Source organism: Rana temporaria, chromosome 4 (assembly GCF_905171775.1).
Source record: "Rana temporaria chromosome 4, aRanTem1.1, whole genome shotgun sequence".
NCBI lineage: Eukaryota > Metazoa > Chordata > Amphibia > Anura > Ranidae > Rana > Rana temporaria.
In genome coordinates, this window is record NC_053492.1 from 61,218,907 (window position 1) to 61,242,611 (window position 23,705).

Here is a 23,705-nt window from a genome sequence, read left to right on the forward strand (position 1 = left end):
AAGAAGCTAGGACATCTATGTCTGGCTCGCCCCATCTTAGGCAAAGGAGGTGAAATACATCCGGGTATAGTGACCATGCCCCATCTTAGGCAAAGGAGGTGAAATACATCCGGGTATAGTGACCATTCCCCTTGGTCCAGCATCTGACGACTGAGGTAGTCCACTTGCCAGTTGTCCATGCCTGGAATGTATATGGCCGATTGAGCCGGTACGCTCCTCTCTGCCCACCGCAAGATGTGAGTGACCTCTGAAGTTGCCGCTGCGCTTCTTGTTCCTCCTTGATGGTTGATATACGCCACTGCCATGACGTTGTCTGACTGGATCCTGATCAGACGTCCCTGCAGCCTCTGTGACTATGTGGAGAGGCATTGCCTGATCGCCCGGAGCTCCAGTACATTGATCGGCAGGCGGGATTCTTCCTGTGTCCAGCGACTCTGTGTCAACTGAACACCCCAAACTCCCCCCCAAACGGTCAGGCTGGCGTCAGTCGTGATCACCGTCCAGTGAAAGGGAAGGAATGACTTTCTGGACTGAAGGCCCGGGGATCTCAGTCACCAGACCAGAGAAGTCCTGACTAGTTGGCTCACCTGGATTTGACAATTAGGAACAATGGAGACTTGTCCCACTTGGACAGGATCTCCATCTGCACGCAAGTGTGGAGTTGAGCATACGGTACCGCCTCGAAGAAGGCTACCATGAGACCCAGAACTTGCATGTAAAAGCGCAGCGACGACCACCTGTGGCATGCCAACAGCTTCACCGCCGTCTGAAGAGTCTGCAATTTTTCCAAAACTTCTGCCTCTGAGGAGTCTAGAATCAGACCCATATATTCTAGGCGCTGAGTCTGAACCACCACTGTCTTCTGGAAGATCAGAACCCAACCAAATTCTTGAAGGGTCTGACTGGCAATCACCAAATCCTCCTCTAATTCTGAGCTTGAAGCAGATCTCAGAAGCAGATCGTCCAAGTAGCCCACGATAGCGATTCTTAGCTGTCTCAGCAAGGCCAGAATCAGGACAAGCACCTTGGTGAAAACCCTTTGCACTGATGCCAGGCCAAAAGGGAGAGCCACAAATTGATAATGGTCTTCCCCGACTGCAAAGCGCAGGAACCTCTGATGCCTGACGAAAATGGGGGCATACAAGTATGTGTTCTTGATGTCCAAGGATGCCAGAAAATCCCCCGGATGGAGTGCCGCGGCCACAGAGCGAACTGATTCCATCCTGAACTTCCGAACCCTCACAAAGGCATTGCGGACTTTGAGGTCCAGGATTAGACGGACTCCGTCCTTCTTTGGGACCACAAACAGAGTAGAAACCCTGAAACCTTTCCTGCAGTGGCACAGGTATGATTACCCCACATTTTAGCAAGTCCTGTACTGCCCCAAATAGGGTGACCCGATGAGCCGGAAGGAGAGGGAGGTTTGAGGGAAAGAATCTATTTGGTGGACAAGAGAGAAACTCTATCTTGTACCCTGATGAAACCACTTGGCAGACCCACTGGTCGGAAATCAGGGAGGTCCACCAAGCTGCAAACTCATGCAGACGTCCCCCCCACCCGAGAGTTGGGCGGGGGCAAACCTGCTGATTTGCTCGCAGGCTTGTTTGGCTTGCGAACCCAGGGAAGTTTTTGTCCCTCAGCTGGCCCTTTGTCGGTCTAGGGACGCCTACCTGCGGGTTCTGACTGACGAAAATACTGCTTCTGCGTGGAAAAAGAGGACCCTGGCCTAAGGCATGGCTCCTTTCCTTTACTGAACTGAGGAGCATGCTCTTACCCCCAGTGGCATCCTTTATGATGTCATCCAGGGAGGCACCAAATAGCCTCCAACTTCGGAAGGGCAAATCAGCAAGAGCTTTCTTGGAAGTCTGATCCACAGACCAGACCTTAAGCCAAATCAGGCGCGCAGAACCACCGCAGATAGTGAGGCTCTGGAGATCAAGGGAGCTGAATCCAGGGCTGCATCGCAGACATACTTGCGGCCATGCACTAACTGGTCAGTCAGTTCCACGCAGCCTGGGGGAGCATGATGCTCTTCCAACTCCTGGTGCAAAGTTTTGCCCATTCAGTAAGTGTATGTGACACCAAAATAGGCCGCAATGAACATGGACCGGCCCACTGCTTCGGACCTCCTGTCAGCAGTGTCCTTAAATTCAGGGGTCCCCTCAACCGGAATCGTGGTTGCCTTGTTTAACCTAGATACCAGGGGGTCCACAAACAGGGGAGATGACCACTTTTTTAAAAGGCTCTCCTCAAAAGGGTAACAGACTGCCATGCGTTTTGGGATCGAAAAGGTCCTCTGCGGTCGCTCCCATTCCTTGTCTACGAACTTATCAAAATAAGTCACATAAGGAAACACCTTAGCAGTGCGTTCCGGCTTGTGGGACCCAAAAGGGGCCGATGCCCCGGCAGTATCCTACAGCTTAAGAGTGTCCCGCACTGCGGTGATAAGAGCTCCAACAAGTGCCTTGTCTTGCGCTGACCCGGAAATGGAGTCCTCCTCACTGTCCGAAAGGGCCTGGTCCGCATCCTCTGATACCTCAGAACCAGGGCCCTGGGCCACAGCCCGGCCCACACCAGAGTCAGAGCTGTCCCCAGTAGATGGTGGGGCATTTTCTACCCACCTTGTGCCCACACACCGCTTCCACCCTGTTCCAAGGACTGCCGACAAAGCGTCCACAGGAACTGCAGGTGCAGGGGCACCGGTTGCTACCACAGGAATGTCTGGGAAAGAAGCGCCAGCTTCTGACGCCATGCTGACCCGCTCACTTTACAGTCAGCAGGGACCATAGTCAAGGTACAAGTGCACAAAAAAAGACCCACCCTCCTTGCTGTACTGACCAAAGGGGTATCCCAGGGGACTCATCACCCTGACAAGAAGCTGTACAGCGCCGCGGTCCGCTCTCCCTCATTACACTGTGTGTGTGTCTGGGTGTCTCTGAGGTGAACTGCGCCGTACAGCCATTCCAGCACTAGAGCCCAAAACCTGTTAAAAAACCACACCAAGATGGCCGCCGTCCGCCTCAGGAAAAAAGAGCGTGAGCTTCTAGAAAATGGCCGCCCGCTGTAACTACCTGTGCCACAGCGCGGCTACAAGAAAATGGTGCCAAGGTGGGCGAGAAGGCTGAAACCACGCAGTGGCCCAAGAGCAGAGGACCCTTGAATGGCCACCCATACTGAAATGAACAAAGGGGGAAATGGGTACCTGAGAACCCTGGGATTATAAGACGGTGCTGATAAAGCGTAGAAGGACACAATAGTTTGAAAAGTAGAAAAGATTTTTTAATAAATTTATACATACAAATAATGAATAAATATTTAGAGAACAAAAGACCAACTGAAGTTTTTAAACATAGACAGACTTCAGTAACGTAGAACAACTTGTTGCAGTTTTAGTTCGCTCAACATGTTTCGCTTGTTTGAGCTTCTTCAGGAGTGTTTAGAACTAACTGCAATGGATCAAAAAGAGTCAGTGTAAGACAGGTGGTCAACAGAACAGTGTTAGTAAATACAAATATGCAAATTGATATGACACAGCATATTATTAGCTCTTAACAATGTTGTAATGATTGAACAGGGAATACGTATAAACAATGTAACAATTCCAAAATTATATACGGTTTTAAAATCAATTGCATCTCTCATGGATCAATCAGGATATGTGAAAATCCTGATTAAAAATGAGCCTGGAAGAGCACTTTCACAAGCAAAGGGAAAATCAATTCCTGTTTCTCTGTCTTCTTTTCCATTAGATTGTTACTCCTGCTCATTTAACAGGAACTCTGGACCTCTCTATTTTGAGGAATGCTTTCCAGTACAGTGGAGGCTCTTCAGTGGTTGCCTTTTCCTATGCAGTCCAATTGCTACAATTTAGGACTTTTTCTGTGTTACTTGATCCGGTCATCTATATTAAATCATTTCAGGTACAATTATCATCAATTTTCTTTTTTTTTGAGATGTGCTTCTTTCAGACTCTCTGAATTCCTAAAATTTCTTTTCAATATTTATTTATTCTTGGCTTTTTATTGATTATGGTTTAGGGACAGAATGTCACATCGCTTGTGAAAGTGCTCTTCCAGGCTCATTTTTAATCAGGATTTTCACATATCCTGATTGATCCATGAGAGATGCAATTGATTTTAAAACCGTATATGTTGGGGTAAGTTGTTTTGCGCTTCCCTTCTGCCACAATATCTCCAATTTTGGAATTGTTACATTGTTTATACGTATTCCCTGTTCAATCATTACAACATTGTTAAGAGCTAATAATATGCTGTGTCATATCAATTTGCATATTTGTATTTACTAACACTGTTCTGTTGACCACCTGTCTTACACTGACTCTTTTTGATCCATTGCAGTTAGTTCTAAACACTCCTGAAGAAGCTCAAACAAGCGAAACATGTTGAGCGATCTAAAACTGCAACAAGTTGTTCTACGTTACTGAAGTCTGTCTATGTTTAAAAACTTCAGTTGGTCTTTTGTTCTCTAAATATTTATTCATTATTTGTATGTATAAATTTATTAAAAAATCTTTTCTACTTTTCAAACTATTGTGTCCTTCTACGCTTTATCAGCACCGTCTTATAATCCCAGGGTTCTCGGGTACCCATTTCCCCCTTTGTTCATTTTTGTATTTCATGGGATGAGGTGCTTTTCAATTTGAGGGTCTGCATATCGACAAAATAATACTGGCCACCCAAACTGGTACAGCCCGGTCACAGCAGGCCAAGCATGCATAGGGAGGAAGGAAGGGACAGGGAGGGCAAGAGACCCCCAGGAATGCCCAGCTATTCCATCCTGCCAAGTCAGGAGAATAACTACTTACCTGTCCCTGCAAGGACTGCTGGTGCATTCCTGACAGACCCATTCCCGAGCAGTACAGAGTGGCTGTCGGCCACGGCTCACTGTGATCCAGACAGCAGTAGTCCAGTCATATGTGTGCCCCGGAGCATAAAGCTCACGGCCACCCCTGGAGCAATGGGGGTATGTTGTGGCCAACCAAGCGCGTAGCTACGGCCTGCTCACGCTCGATGACCGGACTGGGGAGACTACAAGCATCTATATTATCCAGCCTGTCACCCAGCCGGCAGTTGATAGAAGATCTCAGGACAAAAAAATAAAAAAAATAAAAGTTCTCCAGGACCAAGGGCCCAAAGGGAGCCAGGTCCTTCTCCTCTACTAGGCAGAACCAAACTAAGCTGCTAGTGCAGTGAGAGGGGTCATGACCAGAGGGACCGCCCCATGGGGCTGTTTCAACTTTGCTAAAGATTACATGTTTTAACCATTAACATGTCTGCCTAGTCCTCTCCTGATAGATGGAGAATAACCCTACAGTCAAGAGTATAAGGAAGCTGTGTCCGTCCATGGATGAAAGAGAAACTTTTTTTTGCTAGAAAATTACTTAGAACCTCCAAACATTATACATTTTTTTTTCTAACACCCTAAAGGAATAAAATGGCGGTCATTGCAATACTTTTTGTCACACCGTATTTGCTCAGCGGTCTTACAAGCGCACTTTTAGTAAAGTAAAGTGAGCCCAATTTTTTTTATATTGTGAAAGATAATGTTACGCCGAGTAAATCGATACCCAACATGTCACGCTTCAAAGTTGCACCCGCTTGTGGAATGGCAACAAACTTTTACCCTTAAAAATCTCCATAGGCAACGTTTAAAAAATTCTACAGGTTGCATGTTTTAAGTTACAGAGAAGGTCTAGTGCTAGAATTATTACTCTCCCTACGGCGATACCTCACATGTTTCAACACTGTTTTCATATGCGGGCGCTGCTCACATATGTGTTCGCTTCTGCGCGCAAGCTCGCCGGGACAGGGCTCTTTAAAAAATATATATTTTTTCTTATTTATTTTACTTTAACTTTTTTATTTTGACACTGTTTTTTGAAAAAAAAATTGGGTCACTTTTTTTCCTACTACAAAGAATGTAAACATCCCTTGTAATAGAAAAAAGCATGACAGGACCTGTTAAATATGAGATCTGGGGTCAAAAAGACATCAGATCTCATATTTACACTAAAATGCAATTAAAAAAAATAAAAATTAATGCCATTTAAAAAATAAACATTCCTTTAACCACTTCATTACTGGGCACTTAAACCCCCTTCGTGTCCAGACCAATTTTCAGCTTTCAGCGCTGACGCATTTTGAATGACAATTGCGCGGTCATACAACACTGTACCCAAATTATATTTTTATCATTTTTTCCCCACACATAGAGCTTTCTTTTGGTGGTATTTGATCATCTCTGCGGTTTTTATTTTTTGCGCTATAAACAGAAAAAGACAGAAAATTTTGAAAAAAAACACACTGGCCCAGATTCAGGTAGATTTGCCCATTACTTACACCTGAGCCGCTCAGCTGAATTTCTCTGCGCTGGAGCAATTTTGCCAAATTGCCACCTGATTCAGGAATCGTTTGTTCAATTAATTTGCTCCTGTTTAAGGCAAAGCTGAGGGCGCAAGGCCGTGCAAGTCAAAGTGGATGTGCCCCTATGTAAATGAGGAATTTTCGGCTCAGCAGAGGTTTGCGCCGGGCGCGCGCATGCGCAGTTAGAGCGCTGCCGTCTGCGCATGCGTCAAACTGCGCCTAGCATAATTTCAGGGCAAATCCTGCTCAGCTTCTTGCACTGAGCAAATAAATAGGAGCAGACTTGCGCAGGTTCTTTGCTGAATTTCATCCTGCTTTTTCCTACCCCCCCTGAGCAAGGAAATTCAGCCCATTTGCAAGACATGGCACCTCCCAAAGGGACCAAAAAAAGGAAGGCCAACTTCGTGGCTGCGGAGATGGACATCCTGATTGCTGCACTCCAGCAGCATAAGGAAGTCCTATATGGTGCCCAGCGGGCAAACACCACCATTGCCCAAAGGAGGGCTATATATGAAGCCATTGCCCTGGACATCAATGCCCTGGGTAATGAAGTGCGTACCTGGGATGACATCCAGAAAAAGCTCAACAATATGAGGCGCAGGGTCCGGGATAAGCTGGCCCTTATCAGGAAGCATACCGGTGGCACAGGAGGTGGGCCGCGATGTATGATCCGGCTCAATCAGGAGGAGCAGCTTATTGCACAAACGTTTGTGCAGGAGCAGGTGGAGGGACTTGAAGGGTTCGACTCCACTGTTGGGAACTTGGGGACTGGTAAGTTATTTTCCTTTCATATCTGCTGTGCATCATGGGAGGGGGTACAAATGAACATATTTGTGGGTAGAAGTGAAGATGTAAGTATTATTTTCCTTTCATATCTGCTGTGCATCATGGGAGGGGGTACAAGTGAACATATTTGTGGGTAGAAGTGAAGATGTAAGTATTATTTTCCTTTCATATCTGCTGTGCATCATGGGAGGGGGTACAAGTGAACATATTTGTGGGTAGAAGTGAAGATGTAAGTATTATTTTCCTTTCATATCTGCTGTGCATCATGGGAGGGGGTACAAGTGAACATGTGAGAAGTGTGTTGCACCAGCAAAATATTTCGTTTTGGTGTCATCCACAGGTGGTGATGATGATGATGATGAAGCTGGGCCGTCTTCGGCTGCGGCTCGACCCAGCCCATCCAGACCAGAGCCAGGGGTCCAGTCAGGCCCCATGGACATTCTGGCTATGCTGGTCCAGGAGGAGATAATACCGGGGCCAAGTATGGAGGAGGAAGTGGTATTGGAGGAGGATACCTTTCTCCTCATCCAGGAGGACTCTGGCTCCCTCCAGGAGGAGACCACCATCCCTGACCAACCCACCACCCCCCCGCCCAGCACGTCATCCCCCTCCAGGGCAAGCCCCTCCAGGGCAAGCCCCTCCCTTGTGGACCCCTCCCCTTCTCCCTCTGTCCGTGGCCGAGCCTCTCCGCCCAGGAAGGCTCTGTCAAAAACGAGGCATATACCCTCCACCCTCCGTGACGGTCTGCTGGAGGAGCAGGCCCTACAGACCCGCCATATAGGGGCCATGGTGGGAGAGGTGCGTCGTCTGGCGGACAGCATGGCATCCACCTCCACCTCTATGCAGCATGCCCTCACCCTGCATGCGGACCGGGACAAACATGTCGCACAGAGCCTGGGGGAAATTAGTGGCAACTCTAAGGCCATAGTCACCTGCTTGGTGGCTCAGGAGACCACACCAGCTTTGTTAAGCAGGATGACAGCTGCGGTGGAGGCCAATACCGCTGCTGTGCAGGCCAACACCGCTGCAGTGCAGGAGGAGGCGAGAGTTACCCGCCGGCATCAGCGGGATACCACCACCCGCCAAATGAGGATGTTGGCCCAGACCAACACAATCCTCGCCCGCCTGGCCAACGCCATGGAGGGCATGCAGCCACCACCTGCACGGAGTGTGGAAGTAGGGGTTGATGCTCCTCCCCCCCCTCCATCCCCACCCCATGCCTCCTCTGCACCACGGAGATTGAGGAGCCGGAGCCGGGGCACCCTTGGCCCAAAGAAAAAAAACAAAAAAATAATTTAATGTGTACATTTTTTTTTCCACACAGAATATGATTTTATTTTTATTTTTATATATGCTCAGGATATGATTTTCTATTTTTTTATATATGCTCAGGATATGAGTTTTTATATTTATTTGTAGTCCCTACACACGGTGAGGAGTGTATACTACAGTGTGACTGGTGTGTGAATGGGGGGGGGGTGGCACTCCTGCTGGAAAAGGGGTGTCACCCTCTGCCATGTGAAAGGTGTATGAATGGACAGCAACATAATTGGAGCCTTGACGCGGCGTTGCTGCTCCCTAATACCATGGGGTATTGTTGGGTCTAATCCAATTTGGGGTGCATGTGTCGTGTGTGTGCTAGGGACTACAGTGGTGTACATACATGCATTATACTTGTGACAAGATCAGGGTGTGTTTAATGTGCAAAGAGACGTTCCACAAGACCATTCCGGATTGCTCTTCCCTCAGAAGATCCGGTAGTGTTTCTTGGGGGGGGGGGGGGGGTTGCGTGGTTCGGGGGTAAGGTCAGTGCGTAGCTCAATGTGCATGCCCCTTCTTAGAGCTAAATTGTGGAGAATACTACATGCCCCTACGATTTGGCATACAAAGTTGGGTGAATACAATAGGGTCCCCCCTGATTTATCCAGACATCTGAATCGAGATTTAAGAATGCCAAATGTGCGCTCCACCACCGCACGGGTACGTGCATGGGCTTCGTTATATCTTTCCTCTCCTGGTGTTTGAGGGTTACGAAATGGGGTCATCATGTGACGTCCCAGGGCATATGCAGAGTCACCTGGAAGGGAAAAGACAGGAGAATGTTAGTCGTGCATGTGCCCCTTGTGATGTGTGCATCATGGGGGGAGGGGCAGTCATACCTGACACCCATGTCACTCACCAATCAGCCAGCTGTCTCCATACATGTTCTGGTCAAACTCGGTTGGGATGGGGCTGTGTCGGTAAATAAAACTGTCATGGCTTGACCCTGGGTGTTTGGCACGGACATGCCATATGAGGCCATGTGCATCCACAATCATCTGCACATTTATCGAATGCCAATGTTTCCTGTTGCAGTAGATATGCTCGAGGAGCCGGGGGGGGGCGTAGTGCCACATGGGTACAATCTATTGCACCCACAGTGCGTGGAAATCTGGCTAATGCATAAAAATCACTGATTGCCTTCTGCCGCAGGTCAGCCGTGGTTGGTTTGATAAATTGTGTGCCCATTCGTCTGAGTATTGCAGGGATCACTTGGTGCACACACCTGCTCATGCTGGATTGGGACATCCCCGCCACCACTCCACCTGTGCGCTGAAATGAGCCACTTGCCAAAAAATGAAGGGTTGCCACTACCTTCACCAGTGGCTGCACTGCCTGTCCCCGATGGGTCGGGCTGCGGATGTCATCCTGCAGGATTGTTACCAACTCAAGGATGACTTCAGGGCTGAAGCGAAACATTCGATACACCTCAGTATCAGTCATCTGAAAAACGTTGTAGCGCCCTCTGTAAATCCTCTCCCGTGCCCTCCTACGAGTCGGCTCAGTCAATATAATATCAAGAACCATAGCTGCCCCTGGCATGTTGGTGCACAGATGTGAGGTCCCGAAAATGTGGGTGCTCTGCTTGTTCAGCTCGTCTGTCTAGGTGCTGCTGAAGTTGCGCGCTCCTTCAGATGACATTTGGCCATCTTTTGCTAACTTGCCCCTGCTTTTAACAGGAGCAAGTTTGCCCAGGGAAAAAAGCTTGCGCGCTTCCAGCGCAAGATGCGCATCACACGCGCATGTTGCTGAATCATCGGCAGTACCTAATTTGCATATTCGCTGAGGGAATTCCATGAAGGCGCAACTTACACCCCGCGCAAAATTGCGCGAAAATTGCGCCGGAGCAGCTAGGCTGCGTGCGCGGGAAAATGGCCGCATTTCTGGCTTAACTGGTTTACAGAATCAGCGGAAAATTTGCATGGGAGCAAATCAGTACTTGCGTGGCGCAAATCACACTTGCTCCCGCGCAAGTGCTTCTTGAATCTGGGCCACTATTTTTTACTTTTTGTTATAATAATATCCCATTTAAAAAAAAAAAAAAAAAAAATTCCCTCGGTTTAGGCCGATACGTTTTCTTCTACATATTTTTGTTAAAAAAATTGCAATAAGCGTTTATTGATTGGTTTGCGCAAAAGTTATAGCGCCTACAAAATAGGGGATAGATTTATGATTTTTTTTTTTTTTTTACTAGTAATGGCGGCGATCTGCGATTTTTTTTGTCAGGCCTGCGATATTGCGGCGGACATATCGGACACTTTTGACACAATTTTGGGACCATTCACATTTATACAGCGATCAGTGCTATAAAAATGCACTAATTGCTGTATAAATGTGACTGGCAGTGAAGGGGTTAACACTAGGGGGTGAGGAAGGGGTTAAATGTATTCCCTGGGTGTGTTCTAACTGTGTGGGGGGTGACTGGGGGAGGTGACGGGAAGGGACACAGATCGGTCTCCTCTCCTCTGATCGCGTGTACCCGGCGGACATCACGGCCGCCAGGTACACGCATCGGCTTCCCAACGATGCGCCGGGACAGTGTTTACTTGCTGCGAGCCCCCCAGCGGCGCGCGCGGGTAATGTCAACAAGAGGACGTCTAAAGACGTCCACTCGCCACTTCAGGTCCGCGCTGCAGACGTCTTTTGTCTATAGCGCGGATCTGTAGTGGTTAAGAGCATCGGGCGGAAGTGACGTTTTGACGTAGCTACCACCCTGCAATGATATATAGACGGGTGGGGGCCATCTTTCCCTCACTCATCTCCATGTCAGCCCAGGGACAGGACCCGATTACCTCCGCCGCTGCCGACGGCTCCGGTAAGGCGAATCTGCAGCAGAGACCACTTATCTGAAAGTGAACTGCCCGCTCTTGAAGAGGATACCGGGGTTATGGTAGCTAGCTGCTACCATAACAACAGTATTCCTCTTCAAAGTAGCGACGTATAACAACGGTGGTAATCTGTAAATGGTTAAACGAAATCTCTCTAAAACTGAGCTATTAATATTCCCCCGCCCGTGCCCCCCTCAATGACTTTTCCATCAAAATCAACAATGCAACAATCAGTCCCTCCCCTCATGCCAGGGTACTAGGTGTAATCCTAGACTCTAATTTGTAATTTCAGTCTCAAGTCCAATCGTTGTCAAAAGTTTGTAGAATTCACCTCCATAACATCTCAAAAATTCGCCCCTTTTTAACAAACCAAGCTCCTCATTCATTACCTTGTTATCTCTCGCCTTGACTATTGAAACTCTATTCTCATTGGCCTGCCTCTCTATAGGCTATCCCTTGACAGACTTATCCACCTTACCAACCGCTCAGTGTCTGCCACCCCTCTCCTCCAATCCCTACACTGGCTCCTGATCACCCAGCAAATGAAATTCAAAATACTAACTTTCAGTCAGTCAGTCAGTCAGTGGTGGAGTAGGACGCTCCGGACCTTCCGCCACGAGTCTGCTCTCACCTGGATTAGACAGACAGTAGACTAGACAACAGACAGGCAGGCAGGTTCCTACAAACCTTGCTGCTGCATGAACCAACTGCAGCTCATAGGACCGCCTCCTTCTACTTGGGCCCCCTCGTGGGCCATCTCTCCTCTATCGCTCCTCAGGTAAGACCCTGTTTTTCAGGGCCATCCACCCCCCAGGATTCGCTGATGACCGTCCTTTTCAGGACAGCCATTTCAGCGACCAATTGCGGCTTATAACCCCTTTGTTTGGCCGCATCGCACCCCACACTTGCCACCCTTAATCAGTCTGGACCCCCGACGTTCATAGATACGCTCTTCTCCCGGCGCTTTCGCGTTTTTTTTTTTTCGCATCCGCGCCAGACTCGGCCTCATTCGCGGCCGCCGAAACTAGGAAAGACCGCGGCTTCAGCTGTGGCCTAGCGGCGCGCCGCATTTAGGCATACAAACAGCCCGGAAACCCCCGAAATTTGGCCAGAATCATCCCCCCTATCCCTGGAGGACCCCATCCTCCCCGGATTATTAATACTTTAGCTCACCCTCCTAATTAAACAGTCCCAAACCTGAGGCTTGTGCCTCAGTCGGCGGCCATCTTGGTACACCCCAGCAATAGGGACACATCTCATCCCCCCTTCCTCCCTCAATCCAATAGTACTTGATCCAGGGCTTTGTCCGATCGCCTCTCAGGGATCAGGAAGGAATTTTTTTCCCTGTGACAGGACATTGGCTCAGCACTGCCAGTTTTTTTTTTGCCTTCCTCTGGACCAAGGCCGAGAGAGAGGATTCAGCGAATCCTACCTCCATCGTTATTTAATCATCACCCCCCCCCCCTGATGACTGGCGACAATGGCTAATCTGCGATACTCTGCGCACTCTATTCGGGGTCTGAGACAATTCGCAACAGCATTTTACCAGCCATCACCAAAAAGGCCTTAAAAATAGAGCAACTTTTGAGATTCGATCGACGATCGACCATCAAAAATTTCAACTATTTAATCCAGCTCAAGCGCATATCATGTGCTTTGATCAACACAAGATCGGCAGTAAAACACCGATCAGAAATCCATGATTTCTTACTACAAAACGATCTAGACTGCCTCTTTATTACAGAAAGCTGGCTCTCAGACGACTGCAACACCATTCTCGGAGAATTGGTGCCAGAAAACTATCGCATTATAACGGAAAACAGAATAGGGCAAAGAGGAGGAGGCCTGGCGGTGATTCACAAGAATCACATTACAATCACTAAGCCAGCCCTTCAAAATCCCCTTCCATTTATGGAAACCCTTACTCTTCAACTTCAAACTTCCCCCCAGGAGACTGTTCACATTCTCCTCTGCTATAGGCCTCCTAGGCCAAAATCGCAGCTTCTGCCATCATTAACGGAGTTTATATCCACTTATACCCTTAACAGCAAACACCTTTTGCTGCTCGGGGACTTTAATCTGTGGGCCAACTCCTCACAGGATCCCATTGCGGACGCCTGCATCGATCACCTGGAAGGATTAGGGCTACAGCAACTTATATGCGGGCCAACACATGCTTCAGGTCACACACTTGACCTAATTTTCAGACAAAATCTGAAAATAAGCATTTTAGAAAATGAACCATTGCCATGGACAGACCACCATGCAATTAATTTCATAATCTCCAAAATTCCCCCAGTGATAAAAGCACCCAAGCCGGTGACAATACACTGGACTAGATCTCAGAAGAAGCTCCATTCGGAACTCTTTAAATCTACCTTGGGAAACAGAATCAAAACAATCCATCCACATCAAACAGCCGCAGATACACTGGATGCTATAAACGCAGCCCTGCTACAGTCAGCCGATTTAGTAGCACCGAAACGCAAAGCCTGCATCCGGAAAAAAAAGTCCGGCTGGTTCAACAACCAGCTGGCGCTTCTGAAGCAAGAGCGCAGAAGGGCGGAAGCCGCCTGGAAAAGAAGCCCTTCAGAGGATAACCTCATCACCTACAAGGCAATAACAACACAATATCATAAAGAAATCTTCAAAGCCAAGAAACATCATTTTTCTATGGCGATTAACAGCGCCCTAAACCGTCCCCGCGAGCTCTTCAAGATGGTCACCCAGACCATGAATCCAGGATGTCTTGAAGTCCCCAACTCAGACACCCAAGAGTTCTGTAATGAACTATCGGATTTCTTCATCAACAAAATTGAAAGAATCCGGGAAAGCATCATGCAAAACAACCCCATCGTCAATCAACCACAAAATACCCACAGAAACGTTCTACAATCAACAAAGTTCACTCTGGAACCGATCTCCATCGATACCACAAAAAATATCATTGGTGCTTTGCGGAACAGCACATCGCCCAATGATATCATCCCCACCAAACTGTTGAAGGAATGTGCCGACATCCTGGCACCACCCATCACACAGCTTATAAACCAGTCATTTAAGGAAGGCATAGTGCCATCCCTGTTGAAAGAGGGCACAATCCAGCCCATCTTGAAAAAACCTAACCTGGATCCCAAGGACCCAACTCACCGCCGTCCCATAACAGGCCTAAATGTTCTCTCCAAGATAATGGAGAAAGTTGTGGTACAACAGCTGAAACAGCATATAGATACCCACAATCTACTGGATCCATTTCAATCAGGCTTCCGTCCCGGACACGGGACAGAAACGGCCTTACTCAAAATATGGGACGATGCTCTCGAGGCCGCAGACGAAGGAGAATCTTGTCTCCTGGTTCTGCTGGACCTAAGCGCAGCCTTCGACACGGTAGACCACAAACTGTTACTGATGCGACTAGCCACGGTAGCAGGAGTCGCAGAAGGTGATTTACCATGGTTTTCTTCCTTTCTTGAAAACCGATCACAAACAGTTAAACTAGGATCTTTCATGTCGGAAAAGCGTACGGTGTCATGTGGAGTCCCCCAAGGATCCCCCCTGTCGCCGGTGCTTTTCAACATCTATCTTCGCCCTCTTTTTGATATTATCAGTAGCCAAGAACTACTCTATCACTCTTATGCAGACGATACGCAAATCTATTTTCGCATCTGCGACAAAAAGGATCATCATCCCAGTTTAGAGAAATGTCTCTCTTTGATAGAAAACTGGATGACTAAGAGTTATCTGAAACTCAACAGTTCAAAAACAGAACTCCTTATGTTTCACGCCAGCCGAAAGAGTCAACTGGCAACAACCTGGACACCGCCGCCCATTCTGGGCCAAATCATCACCCCTAGCTCCAAAGTCAAAAGTCTTGGGGTCATTTTCGACACCTTCATGACAATGGATGCACAAATAGGGTCAGTAGTCAGCAGAGCTCCATCTGTTGCGCCTACTATTCCATTTATCCCCAAAGAAGACGTAGCAGTCGTGGTGGGAACAATCGTGAATTCCAGATTGGACTATGCTAACGCCCTGTACCTCGGACTCCCAAAGTACCAAATCTCCCGTCTGCAAGTCGTTCAGAATACGGCCGCCAGACTGGTGACTGGGAAAAAAAAAATGGGAATCAATCTCACCTTCGTTGAGAACCCTTCACTGGCTGCCAGTAAAAGACAGAATTGCATTCAAAGCACTCTGCCTGACACATAAGTGCATCCATGGGAAGGCTCCGCAATATCTTTGCGACAAGATAGAACCTCACAACTCGAATCGCATTCTGCGATCCACCGACCAAAATCTGGTCAAGGTACCAAAAACCAAATACAAGTCTAAAGGAGAAAGAAGGTTTGCCTTTCAAGGTCCTAGACTATGGAACGCTTTACCAACCAGCATTCGGTTGGAGAAAAACCACCTGACTTTCAGAAGACAGATCAAGACTCTGCTCTTTTGATGTCATGAGACACGAACAACTAGCGCCCAGAAGCGATTCAGTTCGCATGTGTCGTGCTTTATAAATTTTTTCATTCATTCATTCATTCACAACATAAAAAGCCATTCACAACTCTGCCCCGAGCTGTGACACTGAATGTCTGCTCCCTCTCATCGAGAGCAGTAATCAGTGTCGTGTCACAGTAAGCCCCCCCCCCCCCCCCCCACAGTTAGAATCACTCCCTAGGACACACTTAACCCCTTCCTAGCCCCCCAGTGGTTAACCCCTTTCCTGGCAGTCACATTTATACAGTAATCAGTGCATTTTTATAGCACTGGTCGCTGTATGAATGTGATTGGTCCCAAAATAGTGTCAACGTTTTCAATTTGTTCGTCATAAAACTATCCCCTATTTGTATATACTCTAACTTTTACGCAAACCAATCAATGAATACTTATTGCGATTTATTTTTTTACCAAATATATGTAGAAGAATACGTATCTAAACTGAGGAAAAAAATAGTTTTTTTATATATATTTTTGGGGGATATTTATTATAGCAAAAAGTACAAAATATAGCTTTTTTCAAAATTGTCGCTCTATTTTTGTTTATAGCGCAAAAAAATAAAACCGCTGAGGTGATCAAATACCACCAAAAAAAAGCTCTATTTGTGGGGAAAAAAGGACGTAAATTTTGTTTGGGAGACATGTCGCACAACCGTGCAATTGTTAGTTAAAGCGACACAGTGCCAAATCGCTGGTCATTTGGCAGCCAAATCCTATGGGGCTGAAGTGGTTGATACAACATTAGTTAAAGCAAATTATAAAACACTTCTACGTTGGTATTTGGTCCCTGACTAGAGTCGGAAGGATGCATCCGTCTGCGTCACCCACCAGCTTTAGACATTGTAGCCAGATGGGTACAATGTTTCATGTTTGGTAGCACCCTATAGTCAGAACATTTTGTATTTGAATATTTAACCTAGTATATTCTGTGACAGGAGTTAATATACATAGATCCCCGAAACCATCGCTTTTTCAAAAGTTTCCTGATGAGGTCCCCAAAAAAAATCGACAAAACTAATTACATATATGTTTTTGGCAGCTAGAATAACTATCGCTAATTATTGGAAGCAGTCGATGGTTCCCCTTGACCACGTGAAGAACAAACTTAACTGGATCATGGTTAACGATAGACTTGGGATCCATAGATACGTTATTTATCTAAACCTTAATAGATATGTGCATTCGTTTTCGTCCGAATCCATTTTCGTCCGAATTTCAGGTATTTTCGTTATCGTTTTAACAAACGATAATGAAAGCACAGAAAACGAAAACCGAAAGATCCGACATAAACAAATGCTTTATTTTCGTTTTCCTTGCGGTCGAATGTGCCTAATCTTAACTCTATTAGTCCAATATTATTCTACATAAAGAGAAAAGATTCGACATAGAGAGAAAAGATTAGACATAGAGAGAAAAGATTCGACATAAAGAGAAAAGATTCGACATAGAGAGAAAAGATTAGACATAGAGAGAAAAGATTCGACATAGAGAGAAAAGATTCGACATAGAGAGATATGAAGATTCGACATAGAGAGACATGAAGAGTCAAATTTTCTTTACATTTTTTTTAAGATTCTGTCGAATCTTTTTTTTTTTTTTTCTTAGAACATTCGACAGACACTGTGGGCCAGATTCACATAGAATTACGTTGCCCCACGGCAGCGTAACGTATGTGATTTACGTTACACCGCCGCAGGTTTACAGCGTAAGTGCCTGATTCTCAGAACTCTTACCTGTAAACTTGCGGCGGTGTAACGTAAATGCGCTCGGCGCAAGCCCGCCCAATTCAAATGGGGCGTGCAACATTTAAATTAGGCGCGTTCCCGAACGTACTGCGCATGCTACGTTTGGTAAATTACCCGACGTGCATTGCGATAAATTACGTCGCACGGACGTCATTTGTTTAGACGTTAACGTAAATGGCGTCCAGCGCCATTCACGGACGACTTACGCAAACAACGTTGTTTTTTAAATTTCGACGCGGGAACGACGGCCATACTTAACATGGCTTAGAACAACTAGGGCTCAGCCCTAATTTTACGCGGCGTAACTCGACGGAAACAACGTAAAGTTAGATCGACGGGCAGCACGGACGTTCGGGAATCGCCGTAACTATTCATTTGCATATTCTACGCCGACCTCAATGTCCTCGCCACCTAGCGGCCGGCCTAGAATTGCATCCTTAAGATCCGACAGTGTAATCTAAAGATCCGCTGATCTATGTGAATCTAGCCCCTTATGTTGAGATTGCTCTGTCTCTTTTTCAAAGGTCTTATGTTTATGATCATTTTGAAGGAAAGGCACTCTCTGTGGGTGCTCAATGTTCACCTCTGTTTATGTCATTGTTTATTGATTGTGCCTTAAATAACATTGTTACTTCAATAAAAATATTGAAAAGTAAAATGAAAAAGATGTAGAGACCTTACCTGAAGGGTCAATTGAAGTCCATGTCACATTAAATTTACTGATGTCAGAACTACAGCATGTCAGGTTAAAGGCAGCGCCATCACAGTACGAGTCCTTTTCAATGATCCCATTCAAATGATAAATCTGTAATGTCTTAATTGTGCTGATGGTTGTGGTTTGATCGAGTGATGTTCCACTAGACGTAAGAGAGCAGGTGTAACTACCTATAAAAAGAGGAAGTTCCAAAATGTTTATATGTACGAGGAAACAGAGGATATTAAAAAGAGCTGAGTACAGTGGAACCTACAGTGGATTGCGAGTAATGAGGTTTACAAGCGTTTCGCAATACAAGCTATTTTAAAACAAAATACTCACTTGCTTTGCAAGCGTTGTTTTGTAAGATGAGCAGGATTCAGCCGCTGGGGTGTGCAGTACCACATTTAACCAGAGGTGCGGGGGCGCTGGTGAGGCTTGGAGATGCTCTGAGACAATGAGAGACGCTCGGAAACACTCCAAATGTCTCAGAGTGTCTCCGGCACCCCCACACCTCTGTCCACATAAAGTACTGCATAGACAAGCAGTGGCTGTTGAACGGATTATCTGAGTTTCCATTATTTCCTATGGGGAAACTTACTTTGATATACGAGTGCTTTGGATTAAAAACATTCTTCTGAAACAAATTATGCTGATAATCCAAGATATTACTGTGCTAAATTACTGTACTGTACTGAAATTCTGTGTGCTTCCTGCTAGAGCTAGCCTGGGGGAATACTGCCAAAATGTAGTTGGATATTCTACTGGAGGGATTATCCCCTTTTGAGGGTTGATAGAAGAAGCCTTATCATGGTTCCTGGTGAGGGTCTTGAGCCTGGAGACCCTCGTGGACATGTAGCTGCTAACCATGAACTTTCTGCCTCTTTGCACTCTGCTGCTATTCAGGTATGCTTTCCTTATGGGCAAGCGGGTAATTACTTTAACAAGCGGGTAATCACCTGGTTGTTAACATGATAGGTTTGGCAGCCTAAGCCCCCATGACGGCAAGGAGGAATGTGATGGGGGGTATGACTGCAAGGAGGAATGTGATGGGGTGTATGACTGCAAGGAGTACTGTGATGGGGGCCATGACTGCAAGGAGGACTGTGATGGGGGACCATGACTGCAAGAAGGATGGCAATGGGGGGACATGACTGCAAGGAGGACGGTGATGGGGAGCCGTGACTGCAGTAGCCACTGTGATTGGGGGAGCATGACTGCAAGGGGCACTGGGACAGGGGGCCCGTAATTGAAAGGGGCACTGTGTTGGTGGGGGGGGGGAGCTGTGATTGCTGATTGCTAGGGGTACTGTGATATAAAGGGGACTGCACTGTACAGGTACATGGTGTAAGATTGGGGTTATTAGACTCCAACGATAGATGCGTTTTCCAGTGAGTACGCCAGTCCAGAACTGAGTTTTTAAGGGCCTGGTAGCCCACTTTTATTTAAAAGCACAAAAGTTCACAAATACTTTAGCAGCCCTCGCAGGGGGTTCCACCATTCCTGTATCTTGCAAACTCAACAGATTAGCCTCCTGGCTTTCACACTTGCCATCCGGCAGTTTCAGGCCTCTAGCTTAGGCCTAAGTTTCTGTTCCTCAGAACAAACAGTTTCCTAGAGTTAAGCACACACCTAGCTTAATCCTGTCAGCGTCTTGCTGTTCAATCATCAAATGACATCTGTCTCCTGCAGATTAGCATGCTTTAGCTGTCCCCATGCAGCATCTCTGACTCCTCTCAGAGAGATTTGGGAATCCACCTGATTCCCGGGAACAGACTTCCTGTCTGTTGGGTGGGGCCCTGAGCCATAGTCAGGTCAGAACTAAATAGCTGAACACACAGCTGTGCAATTAGTGCATCTTTCTCTCCAGAATATGGCGTAACCCAGCAATCTTTCACATAGCACAGAGTGCTTCTGCTTGCAGATTTTTTTCCCCTCTTTTTCTCTGACACTTTTTAAACAGCTTTTTTTCTTTTTCCTTTCTGCTAATTAAGGGGAGGGTTTAATTGTTCACAGGTGTGTGTTTGTTCACAGGTCTTCACAGGTGAGTATAAAGTGGCTCCCAGTTGATGGTGGCTTCACATGTGGACTCTTTGACCAGAAGTGCATTCTTTGACCAAAAGTGCCTGAGTTAAAAACCAGGAGTTTGAAACAGGAGGTAAGACAGGAGTCTTCATTATTTTTTTCAATCACTGATCCAGAACAAGCTTGCAGCTAATAAAGTTGGAACTCTTGATATACAGATTCAGCGGTGCACCAGATGCTCTCATCTTAGTCTGCTCACCCCAGGGATAGTGAGAGCAGGACGCTCTCAAACGAGTCGGCTCTCCCCAGGGATAGTGCAGCCAGGCAGGGTCCTCCCAGCTCTCGGCTGCTGCAGACACAGCACCAAAAAAACAGGACTCCCACCCCCCCACACCCCCCTAGGCAATTGATCCAGGGTTGCACCGATCGCCGTTAAGGGGTCAGGAAGGAATTTTTTCCCCCGATCGCTGCAGATTGGCACAGCACGCCTGGGGTTTTTCACCTTCCTCTGGACCAATCGGGGAGAGAAGACTCAACGAGTGACGGCTCACTTGGACAGTCTTCCACCCATCACCATATAAGACCCCCCCAATCAACATTACTTCCCTGCATTTTTTTCTGCGACCATGGGTTACCTAAAATACTCTGCAGAAACCATCCGGGAACTAAAACCATTTGCCTCTATACTCCCAGTTGTCACCAGAAAAGCTCTAAGGAATGAGCGACTGTTGAGAATCAATCGACGATCAACAGTTAAAAACTACGCGCAGGTACCCCAGCCCAAGCGCATAATATGCGCTTTGGTCAACACAAGATCGGCAGTAAAACACCGACAATAAATCTATGATTTCATCCTTCAACACGATCTAGACTGCCTCTTCATCACAGAAAGCTGGCTGACAGCCGACTGTAACACCATTCTAGCACAATTGGTGCCAGCAAATTATCGCATTCAAATGCAAAACAGAGTGGGGCAAAGAGGGGGGGGGCCTGGCGGTGATCCACAAGACTCACCTCTCGATCACCAAACCAGTCCTTCAAAACTCACTTACATTCATGGAAACCCTCACTCTGCAGCTGCAAACAAATCCCCAAGATACGGTCCATATGCTACTTTGCTATAGACCACCAGGCCCAAAAACGCACCTTCTCACGTCATTGACTGAATTCATCTCCACATATACCCTAAACATCAAACACCTTTTGGTGCTTGGGGATTTCAACCTCTGGGCCAACTCCTCGCTGGACCCCGTAGCCGAAGCCTGCATCGACCATCTGGAAGGATTAGGTCTGCAGCAACTAATACAAGGCCCCACTCATGCCTCAGGCCATACGCTCGATCTCATTTTCAAACAAGATTTTGAAATTGACGTCCTGGGAAATGAGCCGCAACCATGGACCGATCACCTTGCCATCAAATTCACAATCACCAAAAATGCCAGCCCAAAAAAAACGACAAAACCGGTGACAACTCACTGGACTAGATCTCAGAAGAAGCTCCACTCGGAACTCTTCAAAACAACACTAGGGAACAAAATAAAAACAACCCAACAAAAACAAACAGCCACAGAAACACTTGACGCCATCAACAAGGCGCTACTACAGTCAGCTGACTTAGTAGCACCAAAACGCAAAACTTGCATCCGGAAAAACAACTCCAGCTGATTTAATGACCAGTTGACGTTGCTAAAGCAAGAGCGTAGAAGAGCAGAAGCTGCGTGGAAAAGGTGCTCTTCAGATAAAAACCACACCATTTACAAGATAATAACAAAGAAATATCACAAAGAAATCTTCACGGCCAAAAAAAATCATTTCTCCAACATCATCGCAAATGCCCTTAACCGCCCCCGAGAACTCTTCAAGCTGGTCACTCAGACTATGAATCCAGCTTGTTTAGAGGCCCCCAATTCTGATTCACAAGAATTTTGAAACGAATTATCGGATTATTTCATTAATAAAATTGAAAAAATCCGTGAAAGTATTCAGCAAAATGGAACCGTCACCAACTCCCCCCCAAATCACAAACCTAATACCCACATAAATCCGTCGCAACCACCAAAATTCACACTAAAACCCATTTCCATCGATGCCACTAAAAACATCATCGGGACTCTGCGTAATAGCACAGCACCCAATAATATCATCCCCACTAAACTGCTGAAAGAAAGTGCCGAAATACTGGCACCAGCTATCACGCAGCTCATTAACCAATCATTCAAGGAGGGCATGGTGCCCACCTTGCTAAAACAAGGTACAATAAAACCAATTCTAAAAAAAACTACCCTCGACCCCAAAGACCCAAACAACCGGAGGCCCATAACAGCTCTAAATGTCTTCTCCAAGGTAATGGAGAAAGTATTTGTACAACAGCTGCAACTGCATTTAGACACCCATAAATTACTCGATCCGTTTCAATCAGGCTTCCGTCCGGGTCACGAAACAGAAACGGCGCTGCTCAAAATATGGGATGACGCTCTAGAGGCCGCAGACGAAGGAGAATCTTGTCTCCTGATACTGCTGGACCTAAGCGCGGCTTTTGACAGTGTAGACCACGGACTACTACTGGCTAGGCTAGCTGAAGTAGCTGGAGTCGCTGAATGTGTTTTACCCTGGTTCTCCTCCTTCTTGGAAAACCGATCACAAATAGTGAAACTGGGGTCTTTTCACTTCTGAAAAACGTACAGTGTCATGCGGAGTCCCTCAGGGATCTCCCTTATCGCCCGTATTGTTTAATATCTATCTTCGCCCTCTCTTTGAAATCATCAGTAACCAGAAGTTACTTTACCACTCCTATGCAGACGACACACAACTGTATTTCCGCATCTGCAACAAAAAGGATCATTCTCTTGGACTAGAGAAATGCCTCACTCTAATAGATAACTGGATGACAAACAGTTATCTTAAACTCAATGGTTCGAAAACAGAACTTCTCCTGTTTCACGCTAACCGGAAAAATCACCCCGCGTCAACATGGACTCCCCCACCCATTCTGGGTAAAACTATCACCCCTAGCACCAAAGTCAAAAGTCTCGGAGTCATTTTCGATACCTACATGACAATGGATGCACAAATAGGGTCAGTAGTAAGCGGATCCCACCATCTGCTGCGCCTACTACGCAGACTCACGCCCTTTATCCCGAAAGAGGACATTGCAGTCGTGGTGGGAACAATCATCAATTCCAGACTCGACTACGCAAATGCCCTCTATCTAGGACTCCCCAAATACCAAATCACTCGTCTGCAAGTCGTTCAAAATACTGCCGCTCGACTAGTGACTGGGAAAAAACCATGGGAATCAATCTCACCTTCACTGAGATCCCTTCATTGGTTGCCAGTAAAAGACAGAATCACTTTCAAGGCACTCTGCCTAATACATAAGTGTATTCAAGGCAACGCCCCCCAATATCTATGCGAAAAAATAAAAGCCCAT

The 23,705-nt window shown here is 46.7% G+C and overlaps 1 protein-coding gene across 1 annotated transcript in view; it reads right to left on the reverse strand.

Moving 5' to 3' along the window:
* LOC120936253 (adhesion G protein-coupled receptor F4-like) overlaps positions 1 to 23,705 on the reverse strand; it is a 330,798-nt gene that overhangs the window by 198,640 nt on the left and 108,453 nt on the right. Inside the window, exon 6 of the mRNA XM_040348471.1 lies at positions 18,238 to 18,441. Coding sequence (XP_040204405.1) covers positions 18,238 to 18,441 — 204 coding nt within the window. The remainder of the gene's footprint in view (positions 1 to 18,237; positions 18,442 to 23,705) is intronic.